The sequence below is a fragment of the Amphiprion ocellaris genome, chromosome 14 (assembly GCF_022539595.1).
Source record: "Amphiprion ocellaris isolate individual 3 ecotype Okinawa chromosome 14, ASM2253959v1, whole genome shotgun sequence".
Lineage (NCBI taxonomy): Eukaryota > Metazoa > Chordata > Actinopteri > Pomacentridae > Amphiprion > Amphiprion ocellaris.
Genome location: NC_072779.1, coordinates 22,852,061 through 22,868,831, shown reverse-complemented (window position 1 = coordinate 22,868,831; position 16,771 = coordinate 22,852,061). Strand labels below are relative to the sequence as shown.

The window sequence follows — 16,771 nt, the reverse complement described above, 5'->3', positions numbered from 1 at the left end:
CAGAGAACCACAGTGAGAGACATTATCCACAAATGGAGAAAACATGGAACAGTGGGGAACCTTCCCAGGAGTGGTTGACCTCCCAGCATTTTTCCAAGAGCATCAATATCTCATCCAGGATGTCACAAAAGAACCCAGACGAACATCAAAAGAACTGCAGGCCTCACTTGCCTCACTTAAGGTCCATCTACATGATTCCACAATAAGGAAGACACTGAGCATAATTGATGGGGCCATGAATTCTGCTCTCTATCACAAAATCCTGCTGGAGAATATCTACCATCAGTTCATGACCTAAAGCTCAACACAAATGGGTTATGCAGCATGACAATGACCATAAGCACAGAAGCAAGTCCACCTCTGAGTGGCTCAAAAAGAACAAAATTAAGGTTTTGGAGTCGCCGAGTCAAAGTCTGGATTTGAATCTATTTGAGATGCTGTGAAAAGCCCTGATAAGGTCAGTTCATGATCTAAAATCATCTAATGTTATCGAATCAAAACTGTTCTGCAGAGAAGAGTGGGCTAACATTCCTCCATGGTGATGTAAAAGACTGATCACAAGCTATCACAAACATTTAACTGCAGTTGTTGCTACAAGGAACACACCAGTAATTAGATTCAGGGGGGCAATTACTTTTTTACAGGGGTGATATAGGTTTTCAATAACTCTTCAAAAAAACTATATTTTAAAATGACATTTTGTTTTTTGTGGGTTATCTGTGTCTAATATACAGTAACTATAAATATTAGTTTGATGATCTAGAACATTTAAGTGTGAGAAAAATGCAAAGATAAGAAGATTTCTGTAGGGGGACAAAATACTATTGCACAGCACTGTATAGTATCGATACTCATTGAGCACTTAAAGAGGAACACCTGTGCAATGTGGTGCAACCCAATACAATAGCTGTGCCATAACCTTTATGCGGTGGACAAAATATTAGGAACACTTTTCAATCTAAAGTATTAGAGGACAAAACCGGCAACACCGATAATAAATGAATGATGATGTTGACTGAAAAATCTTTTCTTTCTATTTCTCCCTGGTATGAGCACCACTTGCAGAGAAAAAAACGGTAGTACGATCTGATGTTTAATGATATTTACTGTATTTTCCATTGGCTTGTATAGTACATTACCTAAGATCTGAGGGTGAATTAAATGAAACTGGCATCTGTGGTTGTAATAATACAGAGAGGCGCATATAGCTATTGACACACAATAGGCACAGTGAACTTGGATTGGATTAAACTCCCAGAGAAGTGACCACTGAGAAGCTCCATCAATCCTTAAAAGTAAGTTAAAGAGAAAGTCTTGGAGGGAACTGTTAAGACTTTCTAGGTCAAGAGGCAAACTGAAAATGGAGAATGAGAGAACGAGTATATGCTGCTGTAGTGAAGCTTCAGTTAATGTTCAGAACAAACATCCGAATGGGAATAAAATGTAATTTCAGTGACTTTGACCATGGCCTGATTGTTAGTGATTGCCTGACAATCAGTCTACCACTGTCCTGAATTTTCACCACAATGGCCTCTCGTGTTTGAGGGATTTGAAGAGTAAAAGACTGTAGAAACCTCTTGTTGATGAGAGAGGTCAGAGGAGAATTGCCAGATTGCTTGCAGCTGCCAGAAAGGCTATGCTAACAGAAAACCACTTTTTACAACGGTGCTGAGCAGAAAACAGCTCTAACTAAGCATGTCCAGCCTGAAGGTGGATGAGCTACAGCAGGAGAGGACTACGTCAGGTTCCACTCCCCTCAGCCAAGAACAGAAATCTAAGTCTGCATGAGCACACGCTCATTAGCACTGGACAGCTAAAGATGGTATAGAAGTGCTGAGGATGTTTTCTTGGAACACTTTGGACCCCTTCAAACAAACAATTATGGTTTAAATTCCGTATGCTATCAGAGTTTTTACAGATCATGTTGATCCTCTATGACTATAGTTGAGCAATGAGTTCTTTGGTGTTCTCTGTCACCAGATCTGAAACCAGTAGAACACATCTGACATGTTTCAGTCAGTAGGCTGGCAGTATGAATGTGCAGAAATGATGGGTTGCAATCATGTCAACATGGAATCAAATATTGTTTCCAACACGTTATCAAATCCACAATAAAAAGAGATTAAAAAAATCTCTTGAGCCAAATTCTACATCTAGCAATATTGCTATAGAATGAGATATCACAATTATCAGCTATGTTTTTTCAGCTGCTAGTTTTCTGAAAAAGAAACAATAAAGGATGTTTTATTTAATGACAGGCTAATTAACATTCAGATGCCGTAAAGTACATTAATTTGCAAACTGCATTTGTCAGACTGTGTTGTGTTAAAACATTCTCAAATCTGAAAACAACACGGAGAGCTGTATCTCAACAGCAGTTTTGTAAAAGCATACATTTGCATTTCATGTAAATGATATGTACTTACACTACCATTCAAAAGTTTGGGGTCTCTTAGAAATGTCCTTATTTTTGAAAGAAAAGCATTTTTCTTCTTTTTTCAATGAAGATAACATTAAATTAATCAGAAATATAGTCTAGACATTGTTAATGTGGTAAATGACTATTCTAGCTGAAAATGGCTGGTTTTTAATGGAATATCTCCATAGGGATACAGAGGAACATTTCCAGCAACCATCACTCCTGTGTTCTAAAGCTACATTGTGTTAGCTAATGGTGTTGAAAGGCTAATTGATGATTAGAAAACTCTTGTGCACTTATGTTAGCACATTAATAAAAGTGTGAGTTTTCATGGAAAACATGAAATTGTCTGGCTCACCCCAAACTTGTGAAACGTGGTGTATATAGCGCCTTTCTACCTTAGTGATACTCAAAGTGCTCTACGGTGTGTTTCTCATTCACCAATGGTGATTGAGCTTCCATGCAAGGTGCCTGCCTGCCATCAGGAGCAACTTGGGGTTCAGCGTCTTGCCCAACGACACTTCGGCATGCGGAGGGGCCGGGGATCAAACTGCCAACCTTGAGATCAGTGGACAACCTGCTATACCATCTGAGCACAGCCGCACCACATGTATTATTTTCTTGTTAAATTTTTTCTCCTACTGTTAAAAACAAGTGTTACATCTACACATTTTAAATGAAATGTTTTCAACCCACCACTTTGAAGTTTAACCAGACAAATGGAATGGTTTCTCTGGGTTTGGTCTGATGATATATCACTGTAGTGGAGCTATCATAAGAGAAGCTCCATCCCTATTTGCATTATCGAATGTCTTAAAGGCTAAGTTGAGGGAAAAAAATTCTCAGTAGATGTTTCAGATAAATGTGGGTTTTCGAGATTAGTTTTGCTGCTCAATGGGAATTGAAAGCTCACCCCTTGTCACCAGTGCACTCCATCTAACAAACAGATTTGGAATAAAAGATGTAAAAGGCTAATGCTATCAAAGCAATCAGTATTTGCATGATGAAATGTCTATCCTTGATGACATACCATTGCGCGCAGTTGGACCTCCCCAACTTGGAGTGAGGTAAAAACACTAGCCTTCGGCGCTTTCCATGACCTTTACACAGGAAGTCAGGATTAAGGTCGATGGGGTGTGAAAAGGCACGTATTTTTATGAACATGAACATAGCTGCATGTGTCTGCTTGTGTGTGTGTGAGTACACGGGCACCTGATGTGTGTTTTCCAGTCTCCCACCACCTCCTCCAACCATCCTGAGCACCCCCATGTCGACTGCCAGAAGCGGCAGGTCCTATCTGCAGTGCGACGGAGTGGAGATTGCCGGCTGGGGGATCATTACAAGGGCCATAAAAGAGCGATTTACAGGCCGGCCAGTGAGTGGAGTCAGCATGGCCCCCCCACCCTCGAGCACTGCATCGTGCTGGGTCACCGACGAAAAGCCCAAAATGGAGAATCAGAGGCCAGCGGGAAACGTGATGACTTAAACATGAAGGTGAGGGACGTGGCAGCTCTAGTGGCATCTGCTTTAAAGCTGGTGAGTCTGACAAGGGGAATAATGTGTGGTTGATTTTTGATATTTGATTAGCAGCAGTACAGTTCAAAAAGGAAAAAACTGGCACGCCTTGAAATGGAAAATAGAACACACACACACTCGCACATATACACATGCACACACTGTACCGTTCAAAAGTTTGGGGTCACATGGGGTTTGGGGAAATGTGCTTATTTTTCAAACAAAAGCATTTTTTTTTCAATGAAAACAACATTAAACTAATCAGAGATACAGTCTAGACATTGTTAATGTGGTAAATGACTATTCTAGCTGGAAACGTCTGATTTTTAATAGAATATCTACATAGGGGTACAGAGGAACATTTCCAGCAACCATCACTCCTGTGTTCTAATGCTACATTGTGTTAGCTAATGGTGTTGAAAGGCTAATTGATGATTAGAAAACCCTTGTGCAATTATGTTAGCACATGAATAAAAGTGTGAGTTTTCATGGAAAACTTCAAATTGTCTGGGTGACACCAAACTTTTGAACAGTAGTGTATACTATATATATATATATATATATATATATGTCCAGTTTGCAGTTGTGCTGCTACCACCCGGTGAGCTAGTGACTATTCATAAATCAGTTATATGTCCATATTTCACCCATGTACCCACTATTACTTATAGACTGCTACAATTTTAGCAACCTATTCATTACATTTAGCTCAATATTTTAACATTTTATCCACCACTGTTTTTACATTGATTACTATTTGCTATTTGCATTTCCTCTTCCTCTTCACTAACAAACATTTCAACGATTACAATTACCTGCTTCAACCTATTGCCCCTTTAACTAACGTTTTTTTTTTTTTTTGGGGGGGGGGGGGTTTACCTGTGTTCACTGCTTATCCATACCTTTGGTTTGGTATTATTTCCATTGATGTGTCTTATAATTGTGGGAAAAAAATTTTTTTCAACTTAATATTTTGAATAATAATTATTATGCACAGAATGTGTGTCCCACAACAACCCTGTTACTATAACCTTTTTAGCTGGTTGAAGAAGAAAACAGTGAATCACATTATGCGCTGGAATTAACATCATCAAAAAGTTTTCCAAAAAATGGGTAGAGCAAAGCTATGTTCTCTCTTCTATTTTTCATACGTTCATAACATTGCCAGCCTTGATTGAATGACTACCTCTACCTCATGCAACCCTGTTATGCATATTGTCAGGATAAACCGAATTAGTTTTACTTTTTTCTTTATTTTTTGCATCAGTAAATTTATCCTCCTGGTCAGCAGTAACAGCTAAATATCTAGCTTCTACTCCTGAGGAAAAACTAACATTAGCATGGATTAGCAACCCTGTTACTGTGATTAGAGTTAGCAAACAACAAATATAACAATAAAAACTTGTAACACTGATGTGTAGGCTGAGCCAATCAAGCCTTTGATGGTTCATTATCTATTACTGATAAATATGTAGCATAAAATAAGAGGTTTACTTTTCAGAAATTTTGAAGCCCAAATGTTGTCCAATTATGGAATGCCCATATTTATATGCATGTGTGTTTCAACCCTTAAACTCTAAACTGAAATGTTAAGAAAACTGAAACTGAGATGTAAGGAAAATTAGAAATTTGAGCATCTACTTTTCACATGTGCAACTCCACTACCAGTTGCAGAGGAAGACTGTGTTATATAATCGAGAGCTTCACAGCTACTGAATGCACCTCCAGTGGGAGGCAGACTGGCTTACAAGAATCCACAACAAACTTTTAATTTCAGCTGGAGTCATTCTTGAAATCTGAGTTCTATCACGAAAAGTGGAGTTACCAGGTTTGCTATAGACACCGAGAATGAAAAACATTAAACCCGCAGATGCGGAGTCGTGCATGAAAACAAGCTCAAATCAAAGCAACGTAGTCATCCGACGAACGAGTCATGTTTGCCTGCTTTCGCAATAATTTGGCAGGCCACCAAGGGGGTACACAAGAGGTGGGAGTGGGGGTGGAGTTTGAAGGTATGTGTTTATGTGTGTGCATCGGAAAGGGAGAGATGGAGGCTGCTCCCTCACTCTCTCTGCTCCCCACTGTTTGCCAGTCTAATCAGGCCTGCTGTACCCCCATACATTAGAAGCCAGTTTGTGCTGGAGTCCTGCTGCGTTAGCTCCCGACAAGGCCCCTGTTTCCCCAGGCTACATGTCTGAAGTACACCCTGTGTTAGAGGAGTGTGTTTGTGGCATCTGGGTGTGCACGTGCACGCACAAACACGTGCAGACACACACACACCTACACACACACTCACACACACAAAGAACCCGCGGCACTATTTGAATAAATCCTGTCTCCCTTTCTCTACTTTTCAAACTCGCCTTTTCATCCTCACGTCTGGCCCTGAACTTCATTTGGAGGTTTTGCTTCTCTCAGGCCGGAAACAAAAACCTCCATCCAGCCTTTGGTCTGTGTAACACCCCTCCACTCCTACAACCTGTATTATGTAGGCTATGTCATAACAGTCTATCTATCTGTGAAGATCTACTTTCTGATTGTCTAGACATTGGTCTTTGGCAGAGGCTTGTTTCTTGTATTTTCTTCTTGGAGATTACTTGTAACTATGTATAAATACCATCTACTTTCAGCACCGACTAGTGTCTGCAGGTATGCTTTAAAAGATGTAAACAGTCTCAATAAACTTCATTAATAAAAAGAAGTCTATATGTAATCTGAGAAGCAAAACACAGGGCATGTGGTTATAACTGAACATTTTTTTTTTAATCCACTCACATTTTCTTTTATCTTTTATCTACTACTCACCATTACAGAAACAACAATGTTCAGGGATACTGTTGCAGTAACAATAGAGGGGGGTGTCCCATGTATCTCCTGTCAAAACCTTGCATAAGCCAATCAATGGAGGAAGCTATTGAATAAATTATCAAAATGCCCAAACGTGCATAGATTCTGCATCTTGTCACAATTATTTTCATTGATGCAGCAAAGAAATAAAGTGAAAATTCCAATTTGACTGAATGACTGGTGCTGTCTTTCCACGGGGTATTGGTTGACAGCTGTGAAGTGCAAATTGCATTCTTCTGTGTTTGCTCTAGGCCGCTCTTGTGCCAAGAAAAGATAGCACAGATTACAAAGTTGCCCACATAAAGACAACAACAACAACAACAAAAACAAAGAAAGTACATTTTGGACTTCCTCTCTCATCCAAAGTCAAGCGGTGAGGAAACTCATAAAAGCGGGTATCTGAAAGAAAAAGCCAATAAAACCACTTGAGCGCTGACACAGTTTCCTGCATTCAGGAACGGCCGAGCACCAACACATGCTGACCTGCTAAATGGAAAGAGGCACGGCCTGTTTTAAGCCCGTCAGACGGTGAGAGGCTCTGCGCCGCTGGAAGAGCAGCACAGTGGTGCAGGACGCATTGATGCATTGTGGCAGTGAGGATAAACAGACTTTATGGTGCATTACAGAGGCACACAGACACACAGGCAAGCACAAAATGAGGTGAACGCCATCCTTGAACGTGTCAAATTAAAAGTGCTCCCTCCTGTTATGTACAACATGAAAGGTCTTCAAATCTTCACTTATTTTATGCCATTAACAACTGCACATGCAAGCATAAACACACCCGAGGCTGAATGAATTCCTGTATCTTTGGGAGTTAGGCGACCGTCAGCATGACTGCATGTTAACCTTCCCACAAGTACACATCTAAACCCTTAAATCTAGTCTCAATGCAAAATATCCAGGCTGACCAGCATGAGAGGGGCTTTCAGCAAAGACCCACTATGGAGGGGAGTGAATGATAATATGCACCATACAGGGCTCTACACAGCAACACTGGTATCTTTGTAAAAAGGATCCCACCACTGTCAAAACAGAAAATAAATCCAATTTTATTCCCGTTTTCTCCCATTTTCTGACAGAAAAAAAACGTGTTACCTATCTTGATGAACTGTTTCTTCAGCTAAGCAGAGGACAGTATGTTTCATGAAAAGGCTCTTGTAATTGTTTTTATTTTACTCTAGACTAGTTCTTTCTGATATAGGGTAAAGAAATGTAGCAAATGTGTCTCTTTACTGTACACAGGAGATGCCTGACACTTCTAAAAAGCACGCTTGCCTTACTGTTTATCATTGATTCCCTAATATAAGTTCTCTACATGCAAAGCAAAAGAGCCGTTCAGTCAAGCAAACTCATAAAAGTGTCACCTTAAAACAGTGTGCGCTGGTAAACGCAGTCCGTCTACGCGAGTTGTTTCTGAGAATCACAAGGACATTTCTGTTTAAAGCAGAAAGGACTATTATGATGTCTCTTTCAATTAAGTGCATGTTTCCATCTCGGAGCCGAATCAGCCGCCATCAGCCGCGAACACTACATCCGCAACCTGAAAAACAAAAGCCTTACCCGCTTTTTAATAAGATGCAGAAAATCCAGAAGGATCTTTATAGTAAATGCCACAACTCATTAGGCTAATTACCCTATCACACATTTACTCTGCTGCTAATAACAAAGTAGGTAGAGAGACAGAGAGAGGGAGAGAGGAAACCACACATCTCCTCATAAAGTTGGAATTCCAGCAATTAGTGAAAAGAAACATTAAAGCCTACACAGACTTCCTGAGCAAAATAATTAAAGAAAAATGGCAGAGATGGTGATTCTCAGTGCTTTTCTCTTTTCAAAGTCTACAGCCCCCATATGAGCACTGTGCAGAGACAGAAACACTAGCGGATCAGACTTCTATTAAAATAAGAGTGCTATTTGTGTCTTTTTGCATAATTTGACTCACTGTGGGAGACGGAAGTGAAGTCAAATTTAATTGTGTTTGTAACAAGGTAACAAGGTGCATTTAGTCATTAGCTCCTTGCATAGGCAAAAATCATTCCAAAAATTCTAATCTGAACCCTCTCCTGTGAATACTGAACAGCAAGGACTTCATTTAGGAGCTACAGATAATCATATTTTAACAGCGCATGCTGGTGAATCCTCCATGCTGCCTCTGACACTGTTAATCACAGCGTTTTAACTGGCCATCATACATATTAACGGACTCATTTTATATTCTTCATAGCACCATTTAACTGGTAAGTACTTTGAGTTCCCATCTTATTTAATCCTTTATCCCAGTGCTATTGTTGTATCACATATAGACACAGATCATCTCCAGCTATTGCCTGTAAAACAAAATGATACAGACCCTGCTGTCCATTAAAGGGTTGCTTAGAACACATTCAAAACTGAACTTTGCTCTACTTAATGACAATAAGGCAAGGGCACTCCACCAATCCAGGACTGAAGTACTGCTGAAGTACGCAGTTGTTTACAAGGCAAGACCCATTGTTCCCGTTATGGAAAGTGTAGGATCTATTGGTTTTGGTGCCTGTAAAAGTATGTATCTGCTGCATCTATCCACCATTTTGTTTAGATGAATCTCTTGGAAGGCTCCCAACTTTTGTGAAATGTAGTACTCATCTGCCAGACTAAAACTTTAAAAATGTTCCAAGAAAATTATTTATTAAATAAGCTACTACCGCCTTTTATCCTTTTACTTTTAAAAAGCCCATATATATATATATATACATACACAAACACATATATACACACACACACACACACACACACACATATATATATATATATGTGTGTATATATATATATATATATATATATATATATATATATATATATACACACACACACATATATATATATATATATATATATATATATATATATATATATATATATATATATATTAGGGCTGGGGCTTTAACACGTCTATTTCGATAAATCAGTTACAGAAAAAACAAGAAAAGCACTCAGAGTGCAGTACTGCTCCAAGGCTGCTCAGTCTTTGTATCATTTCCGACAGATGAAATCTTTAATTAAAAATGACCTTGCGCCGCGTTTCTTGGCGGAGTAATAACGTGTTAAAAAAAATAACGCATTTAATTGCACCTTTCTCAGTTCCCTAATTTCTGGCACACTGGGAACACTGATGCACACTCCAGCACAGTAGGTGGCGGCAATCCAACTAAAGTCTGTTTGTCAGCCGTGTAAAAGACGTACAGAACACTGATGAGAGATGTCAGCCCAAAAAAAAGATTGGTTAACGGTGAAAAAATCTTCCCGATGGCTGCTTGGATAAAAGCTTGGTTGTGTGTAAATTCTGCTACAATGAGTTTACTTATCACCGCAGCACTTCTAGCCGACGGTATCAACTTAATTTAAAACATGTTGCTGTTAGCACCAGAGCTAAAGTTAGTTACGACAGTCCTGGTACATGCAAACAGTGTAGCCAGCCAATAATAGACCACTTTTCAAGACATTGAAAGTGCTTGAGTTTACTAAAAATGTTGAATATAATCACTATAACTGGACTTTGACTTTGTAGAAATATTTGAATGTTGTAGACAGATGAAAAATGCACGGATAAATATAAATGAAACAAACATTTTTGTTGTTTAAGTTCACCTATGTCTATTCATAGGTCATTCAGTCGTAAACCAAAATTTATTTGAGTTGAAAAACTTTGCTTTTTGTGTCAAATATTCCTATTTGACAAAAATGTGATTAATTGTGATTAATTACAAAGCCTCTAATAATTTATTGTTTTTTTAAAATCGTGTCCCACCACTAATTTGGTTACATTAATGTTTAAGTTGAGATTTACAAGAAATATTTTAACTGCTAATGCGTAAAGAGAAGACTGTTAAGAAGCACCCTATTTGTATAAAGTGTTTGCAAACCAAACGTTGCATTTTTGTTCAAATAGCAATACTTTTAAAACAAAAGTGTGCAATACACTACTTCTAAACTCATTGGTGGTGCAACAAAAATACACTATACTAAAGAATTGGTCGTATTTTGTTCATTTCATTAAAACATATGAGAGAAGCAAAATATTAGGAAAATGACCAGTATAAGCTTCCATCTTTTATTACCTGTGCAAAAAAAAACATAGTTTAGCATTTTTGCAAGATTTATTTATTAGTGGAGACAGTTATGATTAACATGATGGAAACAGGAGAGTAAAAATCTCACACACAGCCCTACACCTAGCTCCTGTTCATCAAAAAATTGGTAAATGGATTGAACTGCATAAATGCACCTTTCGTCAAAGCACTTTGTAATTCGCCAAGGAACAATGTGGGATTCACTTACTCCGCTCGAGGACTTCAGGATTTGGCAGTTAAATCTAACTCTAGACCATTTTGCTGTCATACTGTTCAGTTATGGGCAACAGAAAAATGTTGTCAGACTGGCTCTGAATGTCAATTTTACCATCAACATGCATGTACTAGCACAGTCACAGCAACCTGCGGTGAACATTAGGCTACATTATATCAAGAGGTTTAATTGAAAAGTTGTCCACACACATCAGCAGCAGCTTGCGTCAATTTAAGATTCATTCAGATTCCAGCTATTGTCATCGGTGCCTTGGAAAATAATGTGATCACCACATGACATAATTCTGTAAGAACACCACCCATTTGAATTTGTGAGATATAAATATCCATCCATCATCTATACACCGCTGAATCCACATTAGGGTCATGGGGGTGCTGGAGTCTATCGCAGCTGACTTAGGGTGAAGACAGGGGACACCCTGGACAGGTCACCAGTCTATTACAGGCCTACACACAGAGACAATCACACTCACATTCACACCTAAGACAATTTAGAGTTACCAATTAACCTCAGCATTTTTGGACTGTGGGGGAAAACTCACGCATGCACAGGGGAAACATGCAAACTTCATGCAGAAAGATCCTGGGAATGCCAGGGCGTGAACCGAGGATCCTCTGGCTGCAAGGAGAAAGTGCTAACCGCCAAGCCACTGTGCAGCCCGAGACATAAATATGTTATAGTCAAATACAGAAAGTCTGGGTTCTTAGGTTTTAACAGATAACACAGGCTCATGTTACTGTTCCCTTTTCTGCTACAATCTCATCTCTTTTTTTTTTTGAAAAAAAAAAAAAAACAACATGCAAAAGATTAGATTCTACAGTCAAAGATGAATGAATTAATTACTGTACTTTGGACAGACAAGGTTAGCTTCTGTCCTGTAGTGACTTAGTCAGGACAACCAGTGAATCACTCACAGTGTGCACCTTCTTCTTCTACTGCATGTTAGAAACTGTTTTACATTAATTAAAGCACCCAAGAATGGCTCCACAGATCCCAGTTCCTACAGAAGACATTAACATTATAAGCATTAATGTATTCTCTGAGGAAAACAAGAGAGCTGGATAGACGAGACCACATTTAAATAAACGCATGAATAAAAAATTCTGTATGTTACTGCAACAAACATTGTATTATGTCTTGTTTGTACCGTAAGCTCCTCCTGTATGTGTGGTCTAAAGAAAGAAGAAGAGGAAAGTGGAGATCCAAAAAAAACCATTTGAATGTGGAAGAAGAGCTGACTCTGACTCCACCACCACCACCACCACCACCACCACCACCACCACCACCACCACCACCACCACCCGGAGCTGCTCCAAACGTGGCTGCTCACATCAAAGGCAGCCTCGTATCTCAGAGGAGCTGCTGAGGACTTTACAGTGACTCGCCTCAGGTCTGAGTGTGGGCGCTCGCACCTCCTCAGACAGCAGTGGCGGATACCCGCGGGTGGGACCCCAGGAGCCGGGACAGACGGCCTCACACGGTCTGCAGTGTCACCGTGGCAAGACGAGCTGTACCAGACAATTCAGGGCAACCTCGTCTCAGTCAGCTCAACAAATCTAGTCGGTTGTTGGTGTGCTGCCTACACCGAGAGATTGCCCAGCTCGATTAAAAATGTCTGTATATTTTGAATAATTTACTTCATAAATAGATAATACAAGCTCATTATAGGGGTGCATCAATATTCTAGTGATGAGCTGATAGGAGGGAGGTGTTTTTTTTTTTCTTACTGCTGTTTTGGGTTTCACCCAGCAGTGATTTTCTTTCCTATTTTGTACACCTAACAAGGTGGTGCCTTCAAGGGCTCCTACACAGTAAATAAAAAAATCACAAAATTTCGAACAATTGTCCATTGGGGGATATGCAAAGATTTTAAAAATAAGGCTGACAGAGAAATTTCTCTACATTTCAAGCTGTAGCTCAACACTTACTGATACTTAATATCTCAATGAAATTTGGTGCAGATAACCAATAAAATTGTTGATGGGTTATTCAGACAACGTACATGACAGGAGATGCACTAGTGGTTCTGTAACTAGAAGAGGAAAAAGATATCTTTGATGAGCAAATGATTTAGACTGTGACATATGGTAACATTTTATGGATGCTGTATTTTCCAGTTAATTTCCTACACTGTAAAATGTGTTCAGCTTCTAAACATACAGTGAGTTTTTTTTGCACTTGCACTAATTAGTTCAAAATCAATCCATTTTGAAATCGTAAAAGTAGCTGAGTTAAATAGTTTAATAAATTTAACATTTGCATGTTTACGTTATGTACGGATACCGAATCGTGTGACCTAAATATGTAGCATGTGGCAGGAATTGATGGGACTCGGAAACACCCCCACAATTTAATCAATTGTTCCTTGTATCATTTCCAACAAACAAGTCATTCAATTTGGAGTAGGCTCGCAATAATGTGATCGTCAGCAGGCAGCTGATGTAGTGTTCACTTGTCAAAGTTACGGTGATGCCGTGTCACTATCTCGCAATGATACAGAAATTTTTAACAAATCTGTGGATCCAGACTATAAGCTACATCACTGCCAAAATCTAAACGATTCATCCTTGTGTCATTTCTGACTTTCCCTGAAAATTTAATCAAAATCCATTAATTTGTTTTGGAGTAATGTTGCTGCCAGATGTCATACTGCCCACTCTCTTCCCATACTTTCTTTCTACCACTACTGCAGCTATCAAGTAAAGCAAAAGATACCACAATAACATTTAGGATGATAGAAGAAATAGCATTCCTTCATGTTACATCATAGTTTTTAGGAAAATCTAGAAATTATGTATTAAGTATAGACTCTTTCATAATCCAAAGTCACTACCCATGAAAAATGAACAAAAATTCCTAGCCAGATTAATGTTGATAAGTATAACTGCTGATCTCTTTTTGTTGATCATCAGCCCCAACAGAAACAAAGTTAAATAAATATTTAACAATGTATTGTTATGTTTGTCTGTCTGTTAAAATGAGGAAGAATCTAAATTAGGTAAGTACCTGATACCTTCAACCTTCTTGCAATAATTCTTGTAATTTGAAGGCTAAATAACATCTAATTTCAAGAAAATTAGGGGGAAAGTCTTCAAGAAATTACATTGAAATAAAGAACATTAGCAATGATTCACACATACTTCCAAAAATGTTGTATATCTTTCAGTGTGGTTCATCTATTTGCAAATTAGCAGTGTGATTCCAAAATGAGCCCTCTACCATCTGAAGAATGATGCTTACCTTTGAAAATGACTGTTGGCGTGAAAGAGAAATAAATTATGTTTTAAAAATTTGATCTGAAGTCAAACTGAAATGTAACACAAAACAAATCTGTCTTCCCAGTGAAATTTTATTCATCGCTTTCAACAGTATCCAAATTTTAACTGGTTTAAATCGTGTTTGGGTATTTTTCGTCCTTTTTTTCTGCTGTCCTTTAGGTCTTTTTGGTGGTTGTAACTCAAAACATTGAGTGCTTTCCATCATTGGTTCAGTCTAATAATCATAAAAGGCTAGAGCCTATAACTTTGTGCAGACTATTGCTGCTTTATCAAATGTTTATTTTAAAGTCAATTTAGTAAATTCAAAGAAGTGGAAACCGAGCTGCCTTTGATGAATGAAAGCATTTACTGAAGGTGCTGTTTGGTTTATGAATGACACTAAGTGAAAATTGAAGGAAGCTCCCTTCAAGCACAATTTCAAAAGCTTTTAGGTCATGGTTAGTTTAAGAGAACATATTAAAAACAACAGTAGTGCCTGTGGCCTTCATCGGCGAGTAGCACATCAAGTCAATTTAGTACAGTTTCTTAAAGCCAGCATTGGGCTTGAAAGAAACTGTAACAGCTATTTTCCAAGAACAAATGAATGGAAATCCAAGGCCAGAAAGGTGCACAATGTAATGTGTCAAATACTCAGCTGTATAGTCACATTTATATGTCAAAAGGCAATGAGAGAAACAGTTGAAAACAACATTGTGTATTATTCCTGGTATATGTTAAATATTTGGGAGTTAAGATTTGTGTATTGTTCACCCCAAACAGATGTATAGACCTCACAACAGCACAAAGACGTCTTATGGGGATTGAACCAACCTGTAAACAGCTCTCTTGTCAGACTCAAGCTGGGCCTGGGGGTCAAGGGTCACACTGACAGAGGTATTTCCTGCTGCAGAGGCTGCTGGGATGTGGACCTGTGGGGTCTTGGTGTTCTGTTGAGTCGTCCCCGTCATCTGGCGACACATAAAATAATCACAAAATGACTTAAGATTTAAAGGATATCTTTATTTTAAACTTCCAGTGGTGTTCGATTAACCATTCCAGCATGGTTTAACTAAATGGATGTTTTAGTTTGTTGCGAAAAACACACAGGATGAAGTCCACAGCAAGAATCTCCATGATGTTGTACTTTGGTATAGTGATGCTCTGAGCTAAATGCCAACATCCTGGAGCTAATTTATTTATTACTCTGCCAAAGAATGGCAGAGCTATGTGACAATCAGCGTTGGTTTGTCTGTCTGTTAGCAACATTACTCAGACTAATGGATTTGGATGAAATTTTCATTGAAGGTCAGAAATGACACAAGGACCAAGTGATTAGATTTTGGCAGTGATGCAGTTTATAGTCTGAATCCACAGATTTGTAAAGGATTTCTGTATTATTGCGAGATAGCGGCATGGTGTCACTGTATCTGTGACAACAAGTGAACACTACATCAGCTGCCTGCTGACAATCACATGATTGCAATCTTACTACAAATCAACCACTGCAGATTTATTAGGGCTTACCCATTGGAAATGACACAAGGAGCAACTGATTAAAATGTGGGGGTGTTTCCCATGAAGTGAGTCCCATCAATTCCCGCTGCCCGCTGCATTTTTAGGTCACGCTATTTGGTATCCGTACATATTGTACACATGCATAACACACGCCTGTGCTCAGTGCAAGGTCATTTTGTTTGTGGGTACATCTATATTAAATGGTCATGATTTCTGCCACAAATTTTTTCAAGATTTCAGTCGTCAGAAATGGTACGACTGAGCAGCCTTGGCGGAGTACTGCACTCTCTGACTGCTTTTCTTGTTTATGCTAATTTGATATCTGTGGATAAACTCATAATCTTGAGAGGACTGTGAATGTCTGTACCTAAATTTTACATTGTTCACTTCACAACTTCACACTGTAATTCATCAAAACATTGTCGAAAACACCTCACTCAACACCACGCAGATGAACCCGACTGTGGCACCAGAGGAAATGTCTGGGGATGAGCAGATTCTAAAGGGTTTACTGTAGGGTGAACATGAGTATCTGTACAACCTTTTAGTCATCCTATGGTTGTTTTGATGTGCTAGTGTGGAGGAAAGTGGAGAAATGATCAAATAACTGATTATATCTTTTTATGTTTGACTGAAATTAATACAAATAACTGTGTATATAAACAAATGTGTTTAAACAGATTCTGTCAGTTATTTATTTTTAGCTACCCAAAAACTAAACTATCCATCAGCTAGTCCACACATTAATGTCATTCAGGCCAAATTTGAATATTATATGAGTACACTAGCAGGTTTATCAGCTCTCTAAAATCCTTACATATACCTATTCTTGTGATGTTCACACAGCTGCTAGTGAGGTCTAAGTAATTTC

General features: G+C 38.8%; 1 protein-coding gene across 1 annotated transcript in view; it reads right to left on the bottom strand.

Annotated features, from left to right (window-relative positions):
• LOC111568198 (pbx/knotted 1 homeobox 2) overlaps positions 1 to 16,771 on the bottom strand; it is a 140,333-nt gene that overhangs the window by 45,390 nt on the left and 78,172 nt on the right. The window contains 1 exon segment of the mRNA XM_023269717.3: positions 15,217 to 15,353. Within this exon segment, the coding sequence (XP_023125485.2) occupies positions 15,217 to 15,353 (137 nt within the window).